This window comes from Balearica regulorum, chromosome 1 (assembly GCF_011004875.1).
Source record: "Balearica regulorum gibbericeps isolate bBalReg1 chromosome 1, bBalReg1.pri, whole genome shotgun sequence".
Taxonomy (NCBI): domain Eukaryota; kingdom Metazoa; phylum Chordata; class Aves; order Gruiformes; family Gruidae; genus Balearica; species Balearica regulorum.
In genome coordinates, this window is record NC_046184.1 from 6,769,974 (window position 1) to 6,793,121 (window position 23,148).

The 23,148-nt window shown below is 39.1% G+C and overlaps 1 protein-coding gene across 22 annotated transcripts in view; it reads left to right on the forward strand.

Moving 5' to 3' along the window:
• The window catches only part of CELF2 (CUGBP Elav-like family member 2), a 568,513-nt gene extending 552,757 nt beyond the window's left edge, over positions 1–15,756 (forward strand). For 7 of the 22 annotated variants that reach the window (XM_075762493.1, XM_075762573.1, XM_075763155.1 and 4 more), the window contains 3 exons: positions 5,569–5,748; positions 8,578–8,721; positions 14,143–15,015. In XM_075762493.1, the coding sequence (XP_075618608.1) occupies positions 5,569–5,748; positions 8,578–8,721; positions 14,143–14,270 (452 nt within the window). In that variant the 3' untranslated portion in view covers positions 14,271–15,015. Of the gene's footprint in view, positions 1–5,550; positions 5,749–8,577; positions 8,722–14,142; positions 15,016–15,615 lie in introns of those variants that run through there. The other 15 variants (XM_075762404.1, XM_075763021.1, XM_075763247.1 and 12 more) reach the window with 4 other exon arrangements.
• Positions 15,757–23,148: the final 7,392 nt, after the last annotated feature.

The following is a 23,148-nucleotide window of genomic DNA, read 5'->3' on the forward strand; positions in this document are numbered from 1 at the left end:
AACCCTTCTGTTGCACTCCTTTTAATACTTCTTGCTAGGCTACAAGCAAAGAGGTTACATTTTCTCAGCAAGTATTTTGAGGTGATGTGTGCGCAAACTTACCCACATGTGTCGTTTGAAGTCTTAATGACATATTCACAACCTAGTACCAAATTTCAGCTTGTTTTAAGCCACCATTACTTCCATGGACTTGTACCAACAGTGGCTTCAGTGCCAGATCTTCTTCATGGATGTTTTTATGGACAAAGAGATTGTATGTGCCTAGAATATCTATATGTGCATAGCACTTACAAAATGCATGTGGATATGTTTGTCTATGTATATACATAGATGAGAGAGGTCTAAAGAGGGGAAATTGCTTTTCCACAACACAATACAGTGTTGTGGCACTGTTTCTCCCAAAAGGGTGACACTGATTATCAATTTCAGGTACTTGTGATGCTAATGATAGCAAAGCATTGATCAAATTACAACAACCTCCCCTGTCTATTTTAATGACGAACCGGTGCTTTTCCTAGTGACTGTGTCTGATCCAGTCATTCACGCTCAAACCTGCCTAGGAGTTTGCCTTCAGGAAACCTCACGGTCAATGAGTCTGATGTTTCACACTATGCCATGGTCATAAGCACTCCAGTAAAAACAGTCAAATGTCATTCGGTCATGGGAGTTCCTGAAGTAATTGCACAGAGTAGTTGGAATTGAGTGACATGCTTCTAATTGGGGAATTAAGAGTGGTCCAAAGCACAAGTCAAGCAGTGCTTAACCGAGAAATGAATCAGAAGTTGGCACTGGGCTTGGGCATTGATTTACACAGAGGTGTTGGAAAAGGTACTTTTCTGTTGAAGTCATCTTCTGCTTTTATGTAAGAATCACAAAGAGAATGCCTTCCAGGCTGAGCTCACTGGGAGACTTTTATCCGTTTTCTGGATCCTGGCTGGGTCCATGAAAAAGAAGCTGGGCTGTGGAGACTGATAGCGCTCTCATTGTAAAGAGAAGCATTGTAGAAAGATGTCTGGAGACCTTAAAAATTAAAGAAAGTGGAATATGGTAAGGTTAAGTGTATCCAAGTGTTTGGCAGTAGTTGTACGTACATTTGGGGATTCACTCAGTCTTCTGTCAGTTGTACTTGAAGAATCTAAAACCTTAAATGACCAAACATTAGACTGTCTCCTTTGGGCATGTAAATTTAAATTGTAGGATCATAGAATACCGGGTTGGAAGGGACCTCAAGGATCATCTAGCCCAACCTTTCTTGGCAAAAGCTCCATCCAGACAAAAGCACAGTCTAGACAAGATGGCCCAGCACCCTGTCTAGCTGAATCTTAAAAGTGTCCAATGTTGGGGAATCCACCACTTCCCTGGGGAGATTATTCCAATGGATGATTGTTCTCATTATGAAAAATTTTCCTTTAGAGTCCAATTGGAATCTCCCCAGGATTGACTTGCACCCATTACCCCTCATCTTTACCATGTGACTCCTTGTAAAAAGGGAGTCTCTTTCTTCTTTGTAGCCACCCTTTAAGTACTGGAGCATGGTGATGAGGTCTCCCCTAAGCCTTTTTTTCTCAAGGCTGCAGAAACCCAATTCTCTCAGCCAGCCTATGGCAGGCTTCCCAGTCCTTTGATCATCTTTGTGGCCTTTCTCTGGACCCTTTCCAGCCTGTCCACATCTTTTTTGCATAACGAGGACCAAAACCAAACACAGTACTCCAGGTGTGGCCTGACAAGTGCTGGGTAGAGTGGGATAATGACTTCTTTATCTCTACTGCGATGCCCTTGTTGATGCAACCCAGAGTCCTGTTGGCTTTCTTTGCCGCTGCAGCACACTCTTCACTCATATTGAGCTTGTGTCCACCAGGACCCCCACGTCCCTTTCCACAGTGCTGCTCTCCAGCCAGGTAGATCCCAGTCTGTGCTCCACTCCTGGATTATGTTTTCCCAGGTGCAAGACCTTACACTTGTCTGTCTTTGTTGAACTTCATAAGGTTCTTGTTAGCCCGCTATTCCAGCCTATCCAGGTCTTCCTGCAGGGTGACTCTCCCTTCCGAAGTGTCCACTTCCCCACTCAGTTTGGTATGATCTGCAAACTTCATCAGGGTGCACTTGATCCCATCAGCCAGATCCCATATGAGGATATTAAACAGCATTGGGCCCAGTATCAGTCCCTGGGGGACCCCACTTGTGACAGAGAGCCAGTTTGAAGAGCGGCTATTTACCACCAGCCTCTGGGTGTGCCCCGTCAGTCAGTTCCCCACCCACCGCATGGACCACTTGTCTAGACTGTAACGCATCGGTTCTCAAGGAGGAGGCTGTGGGAAACTGTATCGAAAGCCTTGGAGAAACCCAGGTAGACAATGTTCACTGCTCACCCCACATCAACCGAGCAGGTTACTTTGTCGGCAATTGGGTTTGTCAAGCACGATTTGCCCTTGGTGAATCCATGCTGGCTTTTCCCAGTCATGTCCTTCATTTGGCTTGTGATAGCCCCCAGGAGGATTTGCTCCATAACTTTTCTAGGGTCTGAAGGAGGGCTGATGGGCCTATAATTTCCTGGATCCTCCAGGAAATCTAACTAACAAAAAGTATTTAGAATAATGAGGAAAAATGAATAAAGAAAGAGGAAGAGATTTCTTTGCAATTAAGAAAGAACACCAAGTATTCAGGATACTGGACAGCTATGACACAATATTTATTTGTGCGTGAACCCAGGGCAGTCACTTAGCCTTTCTGCCCCCATGTTTACATCTGTAAAATGGAGATAAAACTATTCATGACAGGTTTGAAGGTGCTTGGAAAGCACTTTAAGAGACCTTTGGACTTGCCAAGCATTGTCACTTCTGTATTATGTAGAGTAACTCAAGACAGTAGAAGGCCGTAGATGAGAGACTCCAGAAGGTTATTTTGCAGAAGTGAGGAAAGGACCAGAGTTCAATATCAGACCGAGGTGCGTTGGTAGAGATAATAAAGAGATGGCAGAGATGTGTACCTGCAGCTGGACCTCGTAGGTTTCATAAAAATGTAAAAAGGGAGAACAGAGAAAATGTCGAGAGCTTTCTGCAGGTCTGTTTTGCTCAGAGGCAAGCGTATTTAGACACGTGCGCTGCGATAGCAGTACCAGCGCCCTTCCCAGCAGCAGTGCGGTGAGCTGGGGCTGTCTGGCTCTTTGCTAAGCTGAAATAATTTGGTGGGAAGGGGCTATTGATTCTAGGGGAAAGAAGGGGGAGGATGTTGCCCACTGCAACACAAAGCGTGTTTATCTAATAGGCTGATGACTCAGGAAAGATAACATGTTATCCTAATGCTTCCTCTATTATCAAGTTATTTCAACACTATAATAAAAGGAGAGATACAAGCTTTTTATCAGGAGCCTTTACTTTAACCAGTGCTGTGCATACACCCGTGCAAGCAATGACACAAACCCAAGTACAAAAATATCAGAGCAAGTTAAGACCAGATTCAGGATCAAATTATTGTTAGTATTATTATTGTTATTGTTATTATTGTTGTTGTTGTTGTTGTTGTTATTACTACTATTACTACAAATGTTCTGTCTTTTAGACATAAGATGCTTCACAAGGTATCTTGGTTTGCAAGTTTTTGTTTTATAACTGGAACCATTATACAACAAATGTCTGACTCCTGTGCTCTGTTCAAAGTAGTGGCAGCCAGTACCACCTATCAGGATACAGTGATGCTCTGAAGTGGGGTGAAGGGGAAGAGAAATCTTCAAAGTGCGAGACATTTTATTAAGGAAAGGCTAAGAATATCACATTTCTGTCAAGTGTTTAGTCACACAAATTATAGTAATATCAAAAGGTATAATTTATGCAGTACAGTTCTCTTAATTGGCACAGACTCTGGTGGAGCCAGAAAGGTGCCACTTGAGCAATTGTCCTGATTATCAGAGACTCATAGGAATACACTTTTCAAATCTACATAAGAGATGGAAGAAAACTAGTAGGTCAGCATCTTTATCCTCCTCTGTCAATGCAGGATAATTCCCTGCAGTATTCTTTCTATCTCTAAATTACTCATGTGATAAGGTTTATGCCACTTTCCTTGAAGATTGTTTCCCAGTCTAATAGATTTCAATGTTAATTTACTATAAAGTGTCCTCTGCTTAATTTCCTCACTTGTCTCCAATTTACATATAACCCCTTATTATTGCTCTGAAATTAAGCCCTCTCTTTCTCTTCAGTGTTCTTAGCTTTTGGATCTTAGTATGGCTCCACCAGTCACCTCTTCACCCATCCTTTTACCAACCAAAACACTACACAATGTCTAAGAAATGCTCACTGGTGGTCCCGGGTGCCCCATTTTTCTGGTGACTGATCTACCGTACCTCAAGGGGCCTGATTAAGCCCTTTTTAAGTTGTTTGTGAGCTGTTCACCTAAAATCTGGGGAGCACAGGATAGCCAGTTGTGCAGAAAACATGGCCTAACTCTCAACTGCTCCAGCTGACACAAGTTGGAGGTGTGGGTGATGAGCAGGGCTCTGAACTCTGCCACCCCTTCGACTGCCAAATAGACTGTAGCTCCAACAGAAAATTCACTTTTTCCTGAATTTCTGAGAAAAAAAAAAATGTTAACACTGTTAACTTCAATGTGTCTCATTTAGGAGTCACTATGATGAATAGAAGCAATGGAGAGAGGCTGTAGCCCAGGAGTTTGTCCACCATCGAGTCAGAGTAGTAAAACTTTTTGCAGACTGCACCGTTTGCGCGGATGAGGGATGCTATTTTCCGCACAGCTAGCAATCCAGTCTGAAATTTCCTCTTTGGCAGTCATCACAGTTAAATTAATCTGTTATTTATCAGGATGTAGAATGTCTTTAAAGAAATAAAAAGTAAGCAGCTCTGCTTCCAGTGAGAAATAAAAGCAGGCATTGCTAGAACTGAATGCTTTTGTTTCTTTGTGAATGATGCCTGGTCTGGATGAAGCACTTTTAGTCACTCCAGATACGCTGCTGTTCATCTTTTCCAGAGTAAGTGGAGTAACTGGAGGGTGGAAGCGCAGAGCATCACAGTCCGTCCTCCTACCACAAACCTAAGGGATGAAGCCCATAATTGTACGGAGGGTTGTTTCAAAATGCTGTTAGTCAGGGTTCTCTGCTAACTCTGTGTAAGGAAAACACTCCTGATATGGTGTGGTCATGTCCTCTTGATAAAGACCCTGGTCAGAAAGAGTTGTTTTCCTCACAGACTGCTTTTTCCCAGTGGCCAGCTTGCAAGGATGCAGGTCGAGTAGGTCCTTCAGATCCCCTCAGCAGAAGCATGGGTGTCGAGGAGGATGGGCAGAGAGGCTTTCAGGAGCACCGAGCTGTAGTACTTGCCAGTAGCAGGCTGCATGTGAGTCCGTTTGACTGTGCAACCCCTGTGCTAAAGTGACCCTGACGCCAAAGTCGTGTTTCTCTGTTTTCAGTCCCATTTGGTGAAGTGCCGAGCTGCATGCACTGCCGTCGTTGTCAGTGTCATATAATACCAACGACTTTCGGAAAGCACTAATGAACAAGTGCAATTTCTTTTCTCTATTGTTGGGTTTTTTGTAAAGTTGCTCAAATGCTCTCAGGTATGGCGGCCCTGAACGGAGGACTCGGCGCAACAGGCTTGACGAACGGTACGGCCGGCACGATGGACGCGCTCACCCAGGCCTACTCAGGAATCCAGCAGTACGCTGCGGCCGCGCTGCCGACGTTGTACAGCCAGAGCTTGTTGCAGCAGCAAAGCGCTGCGGGCAGCCAGAAGGAAGGTAAGCGCCCGCTGCCGGCGGAGCAAGGCCCCGCTCCAAGTGAACTACTTTCGGCCAAGCCAAAGCGGTGTCGTGGGTTCATTTCTTCATGGAGGCTTGATGAAGGACCTCGAGTAGCCTAACCTTTGATTTTTTTTTTTTCAGTTTTCTCCTGTTTAGTGGTTTTTTTTTTAACCTCTCATGTAGTTCATTCTTTAACTGTCTGTCCTTCAAGCTATACTTCACTGACCACCCTTTTTTATTTAAAAGCATTTACCGAGTACCGCATAAAAAGGCACTGGTAGCAAAAAATCATCCCTTTATGGGTGCCATTCTCTCTTCTGGTTTCCGTTTTCTGTGATAATGGCGTTAATATGATTAGGTTCAAGGTTTTGAGTTAATGACAAGATCCGTTTTTGCGTTGAGTGGTTCTTTGCTTAATTGTGGGTCTTGCGGGGAAGCAACTAAGTGAATGATTGCCCCCTCTCCCCGCGTCGATAGCAAATAAACCTCAGGAAGTTACTGCTAAGAATAAATTAATACTAATTGCAAGATGTTTAGGAAAATGAGGTTACCCTTTTCCCCTCTTCCGTTCCCCTGCACACTTCCCAGGCATTTTGGGGGTTTGTTTCTGTTTTCATTGCTTTGTCTCATCTTAATTTCCAGCTAATTCTAGAAGGATGGGAAAATATTGCATGCTTTCTAAGACTGTATCTGTGTTGTCACTCCTGTTCTTGCCAGGGCTAAGCTTTGGAAATAAACCTAGTGTAATATCCCCAAGAGAAATTTTTTTATCCTCTTTTAAAGTAGTATCTTGTACTGTTATGGGATGTGTTTCCGAGGAAGACAAATTTGGCATTCCCCCAGCTGGCTATTGTACAGGAACACTGGAGTTAAAATGTATATTTTCTCTGAATTCTTTACTTCGTTTACTGCTAACAGCTTGGATTATTTAAAATGAAAGGATTTATTTTTTTAATCAACTCTTTTCTCCTCATTTTTTTGTGTTCTCTGCTTTTGTCTTTCATCTTGTTCACTTTGGTCAATGACAATAGACTATTTGACAACAGAAATAAATTAATAAATTGCTTATTTGGTGTCATTGTAAGATACTTAGTGGAGGACAGTTTGATTTTTTTCTATTTTTTTTTCCTGTTTATGAACATTCATATCAAGTGTAGGCTTACTTTTTATTATTATGAATTGGCAGTGTCCCTTTTAAACTCCAGTCTTTTTTTGTTATATGTCTTATTTCTGTTAGTGAGGGGTTAAGTTAGAGTGAGTAAATTCCATCATTGAATACTGACAACTGTGTTTTGTCTCTTAACATGATTTCTGATGGAATGGTGAAGAGTCTGGAGTGGCTGAGAATAAACAAGTACCAGAGAAAAATGCTATATAAATATTAAATGCTGAAGCACAGTGAATTGCCTCATGCATATGCTCTAAACTATTGTTTAATAAGGTTGTTCTTACTATTTTAAGAAATATCATTTTCTGGAAAAGATAGTTTACTTGTGATAAGAAGAAATAAGTTACAGGTGGCAATTTTTTTTTTTTTACTCTTTTTCTTTTTCCCCCAAAGAAAGCTTTTCTTTTTAAAAACTCTTTTTTGTTTTTTCCCCCCTAATCCATTTGTCCCTTCCTTTTGGGTAAACATTGCAACCTTTTCCTTCAGGCTGAGAGAAAGCAGCCAGCCTGGTTCTTCTGTATGGGAAAGGTGAGGCTTCAGGACTCTGTTGCAGAAGGTACTCCATAAATATGATGCACACTTTCCTCTTCCTCTCCACAAAACCAAGGACAGCATATCTGAGGCACACTTAGGTTCCATTAAGCAAGGGAGTACTTAAACAGATAATTCTAAATGTGTTTTTACCAGAAATGTTTGCTCCCTTTGTGTACCACTTACGCTCCTGGGATCTGCATGGGAAGGCCACGTGTCTGGGTCCATCGTAGATCGTGTTCTTTCAGGCATCCATTGCTCATTTCCAGTATGTTATTGGGAAGGAGAAATTGAGCTGGGAAAAAATACCTTATTCGTGCTAGGATGAGCGTTTAAACCAACAGCACTAATAATGTGTATCTCAAATTTTGGCTGTAAGAAAATTATTTAAAGTACCTTTGAGTTTGCACCTTTCTGTGCAAACTCAACTTTGTCTAAAGCCACTTTAATTTCAACACAACTACTTTATTTTGAACTTTTTTAAAAGACTTACTTTATAAAGTTTCTTCCAGGATACAGAGCTTTCTATAGGGAATTTGTATTAAAGGAAAAAAAAAGTATCATTGTCAAATGAGTCAGTATAAATTTAATTGTGAATATGTTTCTCTCTCTGACTTCACTGATTTCCAAGTCACAAGGTTTGCTTTGTCTTATCCTTTTTATCCCCATCTCCACCAATTTCCTGCCCTTTGAGTTTAAATCTGTGATACTCAAATCTGAGCTCAGCTCATTGCATTTCCGTAAGTTCCCGCAACTAGAATTAAACCCACAAACCTATGCAGGTGTTTGAGGCAGCAGAGGACTCCTTGTGAGAAAGTAATATTTTGTGTACCTGTTTTCCTAACCCTAATTACACTGAAAGACACTTGTGTAAATTGAACAAAGAGGCTGCAGTTTAACTTCTTCTGTAGTAGAGTTATCAAGTAAACACTTTTCAAGATAAGATGCTCTAAAGAGCTGCATTTCAGCTCTGTTCCTTTGATGATCCACTTGCTTTTGTTCCTTCGAAGTTGGAAAGTGAAATGCTTTCTGACCATCACCTTCAGTAAGTATTATGGAAAACTAGATTAAATACAGCTCTTGTAATAGCTGTTTTCATACTTTTTTGTTTGTTTGTTTTCCTAAAGGTCCAGAAGGGGCAAACCTCTTTATTTACCACCTCCCCCAGGAGTTTGGAGACCAGGACATTCTGCAGATGTTCATGCCTTTTGGAAATGTTATCTCTGCTAAAGTCTTCATTGATAAACAGACCAATCTGAGCAAGTGCTTTGGTATGTCAAATTTAATAAATCGAATAGTAAAAACCACATGCACTGTACTGAAAAGGGGCCAGGAAAGAAAATTAACAGCAATGTGAGAAATGTCATACTGGAATCTCATTCCAAAAATAATGGACTGTTAATCCTCAAATGAGCGGGAAGGTGCACAGACAAACTAGTTCTAACTAAAAATTGCATATGAAAAAACAATAATAATCTTCCAGTCTGACATCTCGCATGAATGTGTCAAGTACATGAAACTAATTACACCCTATGTGGGGGAATGTCATTTAGTATACTATTAAACTGCCTTATTATGGATACCTAATTATTCTCTATTGTATAGCTGAGCCACTTAAAAACGCTGTGTTTAACCCATTACTTCTACATTACAGGAATTTCTTTCTTCTGCATTAAGTACAAGATTTTGCAATTAGTGACTGAATGGTGTGTACATGCAGTTCAGAACACTTTGCAGACAGTTGACGTCTAGATGTGCAGCTCCAGCTGTTGTGGGTGGGCTCCAGTGTGTTATGGAAGGTGGCATCTCCCCTAACCTTAGGGCAAGGAGGAAGGGAGCCTCACACGATCAGTGTCAGGTTTCCCAGAGAACACTTTAAGCTGCCAGAAAAGTAGATCACAACAGAGGAGATGATGATATGTTGGTATAAAACAAGTTCTAGGGTTGATTAAGTCGGCTGACGTCCTTTGAATAGCATAGGCGCACCAGTTCAGTGCTTTGATGGAGTGGAGTACAGAATGTAAGAGAGTGGCAATCTGTTAGAGCATTGGTCTGATAACTGTGGTCTTATGCAAGACATGAGAAGCATCTAGGAGGAGGACAGAATCTCTTAAAGACAAGTTTTATAAAGTTTGGCCTAAAATATTGGAGCTGAAAGAGTGACAACTCTTTCCCAGAGTAAAGGAACACAGCTGTACGTGTGACAAAAGAGTAACCAGTCCAGAGAACCCCCTAGTTTCCAAAACTCCTTTGTACCAGCACCATCCCTTAATTTCGAAGTGTCCCCATTAACCATAATACATGTTTCTTAGCTTACATATCATTATTTTTTTTAAAATCTAGGTTTTGGTAAAATATGTCTGTCTAAGGACTCATCTCCACAAGCGCCATTCAGGAACAGCTATTGGGCTTTAACTCATCTTGAAAGGGTTTGAATTTGTCTAAACAGACAGTACTCAAACACGAGGAGAATTCGTCAAGTTAGTCAGAAATACCTACTGCACTGGAATTCAAGGCTTGACACAAGCTGAGTGTTTTTCACCTGAAGATGAGCCCTTAGTACACAGGAAAAGTTAATTCGGTTCAGAGAAACGGCGTGACATTCTTTCTGTGTTTTTCTGTAGTCTTTCAGTTCATTTTTGAAGCATTCACCTCTTTAAGCTTTACAAAAAATTCTTCATATCTAGACTAATATAGTCCAGCATGTTTCTGCAATGGGTTAAAACAGCCCCTGAGGCTGTAGCATATTTGAAAAGTGGAATTGAAATGGACTCCCTATTGATCTGGAGCCAGTTCAGTTAGTATGTCGGGGTGACAAAATCATTGTTGAGGTCTCCAGGAATGTTGATGAAATGTCAAATCAAGCTACATTAATCGAAATGCAGCAATTGTGGTGACTGCTGAAAGAATGTAGATTAGTTTGGGCAGGCAGCTCAATTCATCAGCTCGCTTCCCACACTTGCTTTTTGTGGGTTTCCTTTTACTCCTTGATTACCTAGTTACACAGGTGTCTGGATTTATGGGATGCAATTACCTAACTTAGAGTGATGCACCTAGGTTATCTTATTTGAGGGAAAACAGAGGGGTCAACATGTAACGGATGGAGAAGTCCTCTGTCTTTTTGGCATTAGTCAGCTTTCACTAACATTTCAATTTCTCATTCTTCCTCCTTAGATGTTCTGCCACCAGTGAGAGAGTTCTGCTTTAAACAAAAAGTGCTGCAGTGGCAGAGGAAGTTGAGATTGTCTGATTCAGTAGGTGACTACTTGGTGATGCTGCTCATCACAGGCAAAGCCAGAATTAATCCTGCTAGTTTAACATGCTAGCATATTCTGTATGTACCTCCTCAGCTTTATTAGCAAGAGTCGTCTGTTTGTTGTTTCAGCCCCATATTTGTGTTTTAAAAAGCTTTATTTTTTCTCTGTCCTCGCACCCAAAAATTAGGACAATAGCGCATCTGAAGAACCCATTTATCTCCTGTACAGTTAACGGTCATTGCTCTTGGTACAGTTTGAGTTTGGGATTTTTGGTTGTTTGGTCTTCTTTCCCCCAGTAGCAGTAGTAGTAATAGTAGAAGTAGTAATATTATAACAACAACAACAACAACAACAACAATAATAATAATAATGTTTTGCACATCCTTGGTGCTTTCTACTCTGGACTTTCCAATCTCCTGCCCAAAGGAGGAGGAAGTCAAATTACAGATGAGGACAGGTTGAACGCTAGAAAGGTGGAAAGATTGTCTGAGGCCACTGGCAGAATTGGGAAGGAAGGTGCATTCTGAGTCATAGGGTAATGATATATAGAGTGATGAATTTTGATGTAACACTGCTTCTCAAAATGAAAAATTACTTCTCTGTGCAGAAAATGGACTTTGGCATTATTTGCTTTGTTGTCCACTTCAAATGAATGCTCAAAAGATAAAATGGTTATGAGGATGACAGGTCAGTCTGTTTATGCCTGGAAGTGCTCTTCCGTGAGTTCTCATGAGCTGTAGTTGATTCAGCAAAGGGTTTCACTGTTCAAGCTTATCTCTTGCCTTTCATAAACCTTAGAATAGCAAAAATGAGAGACATAAAAGTAAGGCAGGGGAGGGGGAACCAAATTACATCAGAGCATAAATACAGTCTGCCTCATAGCAAAATTGCTACTCGAATGATTAAAAATATTTATCCTGGTTACAGAGATACCTAGAGATTTAAAAAAAAAAATCAGAATCGGCATGACAGGGTCTTTGAAAATTGATAAGAAACATCATCCCATCCTCATGTAACCTGTGGTTTAAAATTGAGACAAAAAATGATGAATGGGTGCAATCAGAAACAGATAAATAAAGGGGGAGAATGTCAGATTCCTTTGTAAGTGTTATAAATAAAGGTTCTGGATAAGGGAGAAGATGAAAGTATAACACGCTAATGTAGATACAGCATTCTGTGTAAAGAGACAAATTGTGAATCAGAGTAAAAACTGAATGATAGAGGCTGATTCCACTGATGCAGCGCAGAGGATGTATGTTTGAATTTGTGGCTGAGTCAAGGAAGCTAATAAAGAGACATAGCATGAGGTGACTTGTCTCATCCCCTGGAAGGTAAGCACAGCCTGAGCTGATTGTTCCTCTGTTGTCAGTGGAGGCGTCTGAATTGGTGAACTGAATGGTGGGTGGAAAAGCCACCTCTGGGTGTGCTTACATCTCTTCGTTCACCGTTCATAGATGCCATCTAAGTGACTAGTTTAGATCAGTTGCTTAACTTTCAGGTGGCTAAAACTAGCTAAGAAGAAAAGGAACTAAGGTGATGAGAATCTCACAGCAGAATGTTCTGAATGCTCTTAAGAGAGCAAGGTGAAGGTCAGGAAAGCTGTAGAGGAAAATGCTGAATTCTCAAGGGAGGTAGGAGTAGCTACATTATGGTTGTGGAGTACCTGCCTGGAAGGTGCTACAACTGCCTTCCAACTCACGGTAGATCTCTTTTCTATCCCTGAGGAAATCCTAGAGATCATCTGCGAGCTGATGGAAGTAGACACAGGAGCGCAGTGCTAAGACAGTGATTGGAATCCTATGAACAGATAAGATCTCCTACAAGAAAATAGAGGAAAGGAAGAAAGGAAGAGAGTGATGAAGCTCCTCAGGATATGGCAGTAATATTAAGAGGAAATAATCAAGTGGAGAAAGTGAGGAAGTGACAAGAGTTACTAAAGCCAAGGAAAGTGTGGAGGAACATTCATTATCCCCTAAGGAGGTAACAAATAATCAACCACAGAACAACATGAATAGAGCATATTGGCTTTGGCCAGGAGAAGGTCTGTGGAGATTTAAGTGAGAGGTGGTTTTGAGTGGAAGGAGCAGAAGTTAGCTTGAATTGTCAGAGAAGAGTCTTAAGTTAAATAGTTTGGTGGGATTGATTTAAGGTGAAACCACAGGGAAGGTCTATGAAGGAGGACAGCTGGACAACGACCAAGATCAGTTGATAAGAGGGGGGGGGGGTTCTTTACAATGGGGAAAGTGTGTCATTCTGACACTGAAGATGGAAGAGGGCAGCGGTGCGAGGTAAGCGAGACCCATAAAAGAACGTTAAAAAGACAGTAAAAAGAGATTATGGATCAGAAAAGTACACAGGCGCTAAGCACAAATGAAGAAAGCTGGTAGAAGAGAGGCGCCGAGAAGCCTGTGTGTTAGGGCTGAAAACAAAGTGTGTGGGATCCGTGCTTTAAGAGAGTGAAGGGATATGTGTTAAGGCAAATTCAAGTGGAAAGAGGAGGGAGCATTTCAAAGCAGATGCATAATAGCAGGCTGAGTGCGGTAGTAATTAGCCAGAGCTGAGGCAGAGCAGCAGTTAGGCGAGCTTTGCAATTACAAGTGGGAGGCCCAGATATGAAAATGAATTTTGAGCTTCCAGAATCAGGGAGATTTGAGTCCATTATGAACAGAGCATTTTTACTCTCCCGAGGACAAGAAAGCTGAGCCAGGCCAGCCATTCTGAATTACCCGAGCAAGCATTATCCCCCTAGTTAGTGCTCGCAGCCGAGGAGCAGAAGAGCTGGAGTTCTCGTCAAGCCCTGCCGTTGTCTTTACGATGCTGCTTAATTTCGATGCTTGCATGCCCCTTTGGGGACCAAGAGGCTGAATTAATTAACATTTAATGCACCTGGAGATCTTGAACTGGAAGGAGCTGTAAAAATACGAATATTGCAACTGTCCTAGGCTAAGCCCACGGAGATGTTTCGTAGCACACAGGACCAGTGCACATGAACTTCAGGTGCGCAAATGCGTACCGGCATCTAAGTTTGGGTTTTGTTTCCGTAACCAGGCTTTCTGTTTCAGCTTCACGTCTGCAGGCTGGCCTAATAGTACTTCCTCACAGACTGGGAGGTACGTAGATATTACAGTGAAAAGTGTCACAGTGATAAATAACTTTGGTCTCTAAGTTAGGTAGATAAATAACAGATTGGAAACTGCATTGCACCAAAACTGGCCAAGTGCATCCCAGCTAGTAAAGAAATGTTACGAAGGTAAAGGGGGAGGCAAAGGAAACGGGAGAGGAAATGGGATACGAAGTGTGATGAAAGAACTAATTGAAAGTGAGAGGTAAATGTGTCAAATAAATAGTAAAAATAAAATCCTAACAAAAAGCATTCTGACATTTGTTCTAACCTATAGTTCGCTTTCTCTCCCGCCTCCGTTCTGTGTCTCGTAGGTTTTGTTAGCTATGACAATCCAGTCTCTGCACAAGCTGCTATCCAGGCTATGAACGGCTTTCAGATTGGCATGAAACGCTTGAAGGTTCAGCTGAAACGCTCCAAAAATGACAGCAAACCTTACTGATCTTAACCCCAGATGCTTACTGCACTTATTTTAGCTTTCTTAGGGTAAGTCCCATGAGCAAACCTGTCCTCTGCAGGGGGGTTAAGAAAGAACATATAGCCAACCTTCACCAAGAGACAGTTATTTTTACAGTTACCACTTCCATTTCCCCACTTGTCCTTATTCCACTTGGCTCCCATTTCCTTGCCAAGTAATTACTGAGTTGTGTTACTGTATTTTGTTTTGCAGCATAATTTATCTCCTTTTTAAAACAAAAATAAACGTCTTGAAATTCAAAGCAACACACACACACACACACACAAAAATGTGCAATTTAACTCTGTGAACCCTGGTGCCATTAGCACACAATAAAAGTTGTTTTCTATGGATGGATCGTATTTTACCAGGGTGGCACCAGCAGTTTATAGGTTAAACAAAATGGCCTCATGCCAGTTGAAGCACTTATTTTGCAACGAAAATTGAAACAAGTCTTTCCGCTACATCAACTTGTTTTTTGAGAAGATTTGATTTTTTTTTTTTTTCGGTTCAAATCAATGTATTGTTATATATTAGTCTGATTTTACACTGGTCGTCTTTATATTTCACTTTTTTTTAAGTTCTTGTTTTTTTGGAAAGGATTAATGTAAAAAAGATTTAGAGATCTGTTTCTAAAGCTACAGGGTTTAAAATAAAAAAAATAAAATAAAATGAGTGACAATACTTGATGTTTCTTGAGAGATAAATTTAATAATAATAAAAAAAGAAAGCCACAGGCCTGTAAATTTTATTTGTAAAAAGCATTTCTATTTTTATACAAAATTTTTACTGCCTCAGAAATAATGGAAGTTATTTATTGCCTATTGTTAACTTATTGGATACCTAAAGAGCAGCTCTCTATGCTAGCTAGATCCTTTGAAGTAGTCTCTAGAGTAATTGTGCCAAGAATGGGCGCTTTTTCACTGTTGAACCCTACACCCTTTACAGTTCATGCTTTTATCCTCTTGTTTGTATTTGTCTGGTTATTTTGTTCGTAGTTTCCATTGCCTAGTTGAAAGTTCAGTTGTCTGATCTTTTATTTCCCTCTCCCCGTACCTTTCTGTTACGTTTGTAGAAACTGGTTCTTTCCTCTCCTTTCTCCCCAAAGAGGAATCCATTCTCTCTGACTCCTTTCAGATGGATTCTTTTGGGGTTCTCCATTGTGCTCTTGTTGACAAGTATTGTAAGTTAATGCAAATTATGTGAACGGCTCATAGACTCTACTGATAAAAGATTTGCATTAGTTTTCTCCTGCACCCATAAAAGTGATTTTGTTTGTGCTGCATAGATTCTATGTAACTTTTTTTCCTCTTCCTTGTTTTTTCCCTAGACATCTCCATGCCCGTTAGCCCATCGTTTGCCTAGCATGTCCCTGTGGCGTATCAAAAAAAAAAAAAAAAAAAAAAAAAGTTTCATCGTCCCGTCATTGTTTCTGATGTCTTTCTGACCTCACATCATATTTGGTTCTCCTACTGACCTTTGATCTAGTTTGACCTTTGAAATTTGCATGTGACCTCATCTAGCTATGAATTCTGGGAAGTCAATGTGAAAAAACATTGCTGCATTCATGCAAGACTGAAATTTATTATTAGATAAATTAATGATAGGATTTAAAAACAACCTGTGGCAAAATGTTTTTTCTTTCTTTCCTTTTTTTTTTTTTTTTGTTTTCTTTTTTCCTTTGGGTTTTCTCGTTTGGGTTTTTTGTTTTGGTTTTGGTTTTAGTTTTGGTTTTGTTGGTTTTTTTGGGTTTTTTTCATTTCGTAAAAAAAAAATAAAAAAAAAACAGACTTGAAAGTATTATACAGGGATTGGCATTCTGCCTGGTCACTGGTGACAATAGCAATATGTGTCCAGAGGCACAGAATGTTGGTTTCTAACAGACTACTTCCAAAACAGTTTGAGAAATAAAACTGTCTGATTTTAAGTCTCTAGAGGTCTGTAATAGTTTTTACATTTTTCAGGCAGTGTAAAGTTTTTTGATAAGGCCATTTTAGGTGGCTCACTTTCTCATTAAAGTATATATATAGAACCACTTTTTGTAGATTAGTATAAGAAAATATTTACCCTGTTTTAGGGCAAATGCTACCTACTTGTGTCACCTTTTGCTGAACTGACTCACAGTTAGACAATCCATGGTTTAATGCACATGAAATTACCTATATTTTATACTGTTTCAATGTACAGAAGAAAGGTTACTGTAAAATGTGTTACGTTGGTGCTTCTGTGAATTAAGTTGTGGTTTCATCATGAGTCTTATGGTCTTAAGTGTTCTATGTTTATAAAAGACAAGTTTAAAATTGGTTTACTTGAACAACGACAACAAAAACAAGAGTCAAAAAAAAAATAAAAAAAAAGTTGTTTGCTTAAAAAAATGAATTTCATGTGAAAAATGAAAAAATATTCCAGAATAAGTTTGTGTTGGCTTGTGACGCATTGATGTCATTTTTTTATTGTGAACAATTTAGATGTGTTTGTGTTCAGCAAAATGTGATCGGTTTTTCTTTTAAAGAAAAAAAAAAAAAATCAGTGAAACTATAGTGCCAAATTCCAAAGGTACTTTCTTCCTAGAGCTTCAGTGTGTTTCTTGTGTGAAGTAATTTGATAACATGGGTATTTTATTATGTGTTTTGTATAAATCCCTAATATTTAAAGAAAAAAGAGGTTAAAAAGTTTGTTAACTTGCTATCCTGTGGTCTTGTTGCCTGAAATTGTTATTGTTTGTTATTTCTCTTTGATGTTTTTTGTAAAACATTGTATAAGTGCCCATGTTTCACTTTTTTAACCACTCTGCACACATCAATGCTGTGAAAGCAAACCTCACTATGTATTTTCTTCATATTGTATGGAAACCTCTAAGGTGAGAAAGTTTTGAACTTTTAACCCTTTCCACCCAGAGCTGTCTTGAGTGTTAATACCTTTTATACATTCACCATTTTGCTGTTTATTTTTATATATATATCTATATCTATAAATATATATATACTTAGTTTTTTGTGGTTTATTTAATACATGGTTGAAATCAGAACAATGCACAGGGCAGATCTGAAGGACAAAAATATTTTACTGCTGTCTAAATTTCTTCTGTATCTATAACTAAAATTATTTAAAACCGTAATTAACTTGTGGTTTTCCTTTTTAGATTTTGGGGATTTTGTCTTTTCTTAAAGAGCTTTTAATATGCTGCTGGAATATGCTATTCAGTATTAATAAAATAAAAGAAAAAAGAAAACAATTCTTTAATTATCTATTGTGTGAGCCACTCCCAGCCAGGAGTGGTAAATCCACCATTTGAAAACCTTGAGGAGAAAAAAAAAAAATATTTTTGTAATTTAAATAAATGAACTTTTGCTTAAATCAGATGCACTAGATCTTCCTGGGTGAAAATTCAGTGTGCACTGCAGTTAAACTACTTTTTATGGATAAAGTTTACATACACTGTAATGTTTGGTGTTATCCGCCATTATTTGTAACGGCAATATATTGGCTTACTCCTGCAGACACTCGTATAGAGAGGAGTAACTTTACTCGTTCAAGTAGTCCATGGGAATATATTTGTGACCATGTGGGTGTTTGCTGGAGGAAGCTCTGTGTAAGGAACCAGAAAAAGAGATGCTGGTAGCCCTTTTCACTGCCTTGTAAGTCTGATTAGATTGCATTTCTACCGCACAAGTAGTGACCAACAACCAAATTTGGTTTTTTGCTACCGGTATAGAGAATTCATTGCCAATCCAATGCGTGTGAGCAGCAGTACCTGCTACTGATGATAAAGTGCCATACCTTCTTCCACTTCCTATTTCTATCCGATTATATTCGAAGCCGCCTAAAATTAAAAATGAAGCCCTATACGAACAACATCAGCTGGTGCACTCTTGTCTCTCATCCCCAACTTAAACGCTTCTTTATGTAGAGCCCTGGGATGGAAAGGACTAGCCTCTAGTGATGCAAAAAAGTTTCCTTCTTATAGCACATGCACTTATAAATAAATGATCTATACTTTTCTCACATGTTTTTACTACTGCTGGGGCCTTCCTACACCCTTTGAGGGCTATTTTGTACTACTTGCAGCAATTTTGCATATTCAAAGTATCATCTCACGCACGTTATATTATATATATGTACGTGTATATATATATAATATGAGATCATCATTTGGATTGTTTAGACTGTTTCACTAATTTTTCTCATTGTACCCACCGTATAAATTTCCAAAGCTTTTTTAGATGCCCTAGTGTGTCCTGCGGGTTTACCAGTCCAGTTAGAGCGGTGATGCCTTTGGTCCTCAAGCAGTGTAACTCGGCATCGGGCTGCCCCGAATTACGCTACACGGGACATTGGCTTAGCAGTGGGAAAGGAGGAATGTTTCTGTGCTTCCAGGCAACTGAGACGGGTCATTGCTGAGAAAAGTGTCCACCTTGAAATAAAATTTTACAAAACCAAAAGAGAAATCAAGTGCAAAAGCAAAAACCCAAACATACACCTCCTTGGAGACAAATTATCTACCAGTTCTCTTTCAAAATATTGAAAGGAAAAAGCTGCAAGGGTGCAAGGGCCTAATAAGAGAGGAAGAAAAACAAGGGAAATTGCTTTCCAAAATTCTAATCAAAAGACTAGACTAGTTGTTTTTTCAAACAAATTAGCTAATTGCGATGAAATGGCAGTCCTCAAAGGAGTAACAAGTTCATCTTTCTTTCACCATAGGGGTTACAGTTCCTTGGCTTGTGCTACTCTGGAATCATTTTACTGTTTCTGTTTTTATTATCTTAAGTGCTAATTAACAAAAGGAAAAAAATATCCTGTAGTTTCATTACCTTTTTGGATAATGTCATACAAAAAAAAAAAAACCAAACAAAAAAAAAACCTATGTATTTGTGTTTTTTTTTGTGCTGTGAGAATTGTTGTTTGTAGATTAATAATACTATCATTTTGTTTAGAATTACAAACTAGTTTTTAAGTATTGTCTGAGAAAAGCCAAAGTTAATGCAATCTAGTGGAAACTGTAAGACCATTTGAGTATTGTTTCTGTTTTATTGATGCATTTGGATTTTGTTGTTTGATGGAATTTGAGCCAAAAAAAAAAGAACAAAAAAAAAAGAAAAAAAAAGCAGGCTTTCCTATTTCTACAACTTGATTGTACTTATGCATTTTGTACCAGTGGAACTTTTTATACTGGAGATTAAAAAACAAATGGAAATTTTTGTGGCTTACTCTCGTGGGCCCCCTCGATCATGACTGATTTTCAAGTTTGATTTCTGGACGGTAGAAAGAGAGTTGGTTTTGTTTCGAGAATTCAAAACTTTGGCTTGATTTCTTTTTTTCCCTTTGCTTATATCTAGTGTTTAGAATTTTGTCTTAACAAAAGCGGTAAGTTTCACTTTTTATTCTGTATCGTGCAGTTACACAATAAGGTAATTAGAATTAGGAGTACTCGGTCACTTTGCGTGGATAAATGTATTAGTTAAAACGTTAGGGGTTTGCTTTTTTGCTGTTTAGATCAGAGTTTTTTCTGATTCTTCTGTCCTCATTGTGAACATAACCGTGTAGTTGAAACAGTCAGACTTATTTTTGTAACGTATGTTATTGTGTGATGCAGTTTTTTGCTTCTGTCTCCAATATTAAACCATTTTCCTAATACTTGTCTCTCTACTTTGTGTGTTGTATTGTTGGTGGTCATTCTGTGTTGGTAATACATCTACACACCTCACTGTTTCACGTGCCTGTTTTTTTTTTTTTTTTTCTCTATTTGTTGGTTGTGTACAAAAGATACAGTCGATTCCACCTAAGTGAATATCTGATTGGGGGGCAAAAGAGGATTTGTACATTTTAGACATGCTATGGTTTCTTTGATTTTAATTTTTTTTTTTTCTCTCTTCCTCCCCCCTAGTCATGCCTTATCACTTGGATAATCTATCTGAGCAGGAAGCATTTTAAATGAGTTTCCTGCAAAGTCATATTGAAGGTAGCTTTTGTTAGACTTCTAACGGCAAAAGCTTCTGCACACAAACACACAGAAGCCACCTGAAAAGACTTTTTTTTTAATTTTTTTTTTTTTTTTTTTTTTGCTGTGACATTTCAGTCAGTCTGGCAAATGCGGACTGTGGAGATCAATTCTTCCTAGGCATTAAAAAAAAATAATAATAATACTCTGCCGCTACTTCGCAGAAGCATATGAAACATTCAACAAAAGGAGGATATAGCCTTGGGATTTCTTCCAAACTGCACAGTAATCTGATGGCATATGGTGTTAGTCAAACTCTCCTTAGAAACTAATCACATCTTAACTAGGGCTGTGAGAGCCTGCAAAAGCCTACCAAGTGATCGAGCTTGTTACGTGCAGTTATACATATAATAATTTTAAAAATAAAATCCAAGTGAGCACAGGAAGACTTTCTATTAAAGCCAGTGGATTTTTTTTTTTTTAAAAAAAGGGGGGGGGGGAATAAATGATGGAGAAAAGATCCCTTGTTGTTCAAATGGGTGATATTTTTGCTGTGGGCTTACATAGCAGATCATGCTCGGCATTGGCTAATAGTATTACACAAATCTCAAAAGGGACAAAAGAAATACCATAGCACTTTTTTTTCTTATTATTTTTTACAGTTGGCTTTTAGCTTTTTTTTATTCTTTCATTTCCTATATTTTTTTCCTCCTCACAAGAATCTCTCTGCTCTCCCCCAACCAGCATCTACCATGATGAAATAAAAGCCACAAAAGAAAAAGCTATGTCATTCTGGTTTACAAAAGGTCTCTTTTCTCTCCTCTGACTGATCGCAGATACAAACCTTACAATTTGGAGAGGGAGGGGGAAAAAAAAACCAAACCAAAACCAACCAAACCAAACCCAAGGAGGAGAGAGCAGCACTGGCGAGTGCTCTCTGGAATTCAAGCCATACGCCCCCCGTCCTTTTCCTTTGTCCCACTTTCTGTGATGCTCAGGAATCAAAGACCACTTAAAAGTGCTCTTATGAGACCCAAATGACACTCCTCCCTCTTGTCTCCTCTCCCCTGGTCTTTCTGGCACTCTGGCTTTGGCTCACACACACAAACACACACACACACACACACCCCCCTCAAGTAATGTCTTACGAGGTCATGGCGCACTGGGCGTTTCCGTGTGATGTCAGCAGTGACATTGACTCTTGCGTTTGGAAGAGTTTTGAAATTTTCTGGTGGCTCATGAGTTGGCCTGGTTGTTATTGCTCGATATATTTTTTTTAAAAAAACTTTTTTTTTTTTGCTTTTTTTCACTTTTCTGTTTCAATGAAAGGCAAATAAGTGATGAGTCTGGAGTCCCAAACAAGCTCACGTGTCATCCTGCAGGGTCTGTTGTCAGAGGTCAGGGGTCCAAGCAACTCTGCGTTGAAGCTAAAACCACCTGTAGTGGACAGCCCAGGCAGGAGAGCAGAAACCGATGGTCAGGCTATGTCCTGGGTCTTTTACAACTCTAGAGTTTATGATCCTGATTTTGGATGGTGGTGGTGGGTTGATGGTTGGATTTGATGATCTTAGAGGTCTTTTCCAACCTTACAGATTCTATTCTGTGATTCAATGAACATTGACACCAGTGGATTCAGTTGAATAAGTCTTGACTTGCATGAATGATAAATCAGAATTGGTCTCTGGGTTTTTTAGGTTGCTGTGAATGTTTTCCTTTTTTCTTTTTTTTTTTTTTTTAACCTCCACAACTTGGTCTTAGGAAAGAAACTAGAGCTTTGTGAAGGGTCTTTTCTTCCAAAAATACAACTGAAAAAAAAAAAAAAAAAAAAGACTTGTACTGCAGTTGGGTTTCTTTTAAATACTCAGGGCTGAAAGATACAGGTTTTTCGTTTTTCTTTTTTTTTTTATTTCAACAATGGGGAAAAATGAGTTCCTTAAAGCAATGCAGCCAAACAGTTTGTCCTGCTTAAATGCATGCTTTTAATTTCAATTATGTAAGGCACCTTGCAGTGTTAGCAAAATGTCTCTTTGTTAGCTATACGTGTATCGCCATGGGAAATTACCAAACTGTCACAAGACTTGCTGATTAAAGAATAGCCTGCCAGAGTGTGTGTGCCTTTGCCCAGTGTGACTCTTAGGTATTAGGCTAAGGAAAACAGTTTAACAAAATGTAGTGTGAATCATTCCTGATAAGTGAATAAAGCATTGTGACCAAGCAATCAGATTATTCACTTATCAGGAATCGACTGTACTGATAGTTTGCCTGATTGTTTTTGTTCCTCATCTCTGTTGTAGTTTCACTACTTTGCTGTGTTCTGTTTTTTCTCTCATGCTCTTAGCAAAATCACTGGGAATATCCCTTCGTGTGATCATGAAACATGCTACTGAGTAACAAATAAAAAAAAAAAATTAACATATAAAAATGATATCTTAACAAAATCTATGCACTTGCTATCAGGAACACAATACTGGATGTGTCTTATATATATTGAACTATAATAGTATTCAATTTCTTAAATAAAGCTTAAGAAAGGATTCTGTTGTCTGTAAAATTTTATGAGCATTAAATGGAAAAAAAAAACCAAACCAAACATGTTTCTAGGGTTGGGCGCTTTTTGTTATATGAAATCTTACTGGGTACACGGTCTTTAACCATGCCCAGGCAAATGTTAAATAATTAGCTTGATATTTCATTAATAACGAGACCTTGAAAATTAGGTTTACTGAAGTGTGTGAGGAGAAAAAGTCTTTACCATTCAGCAACTCTCAGCAAAAGACACTAAACTGCAGAAATTTCTTTTTCTGTATTTGCAAAAACAAACATGCCTGCTTTTGCACGAAAACTACAAAATAGCTAAAATATGTGAATCGGAAAATGTAATGAGACAATACTATATTTCTTCCACAACAAGACTACACTTTTTTT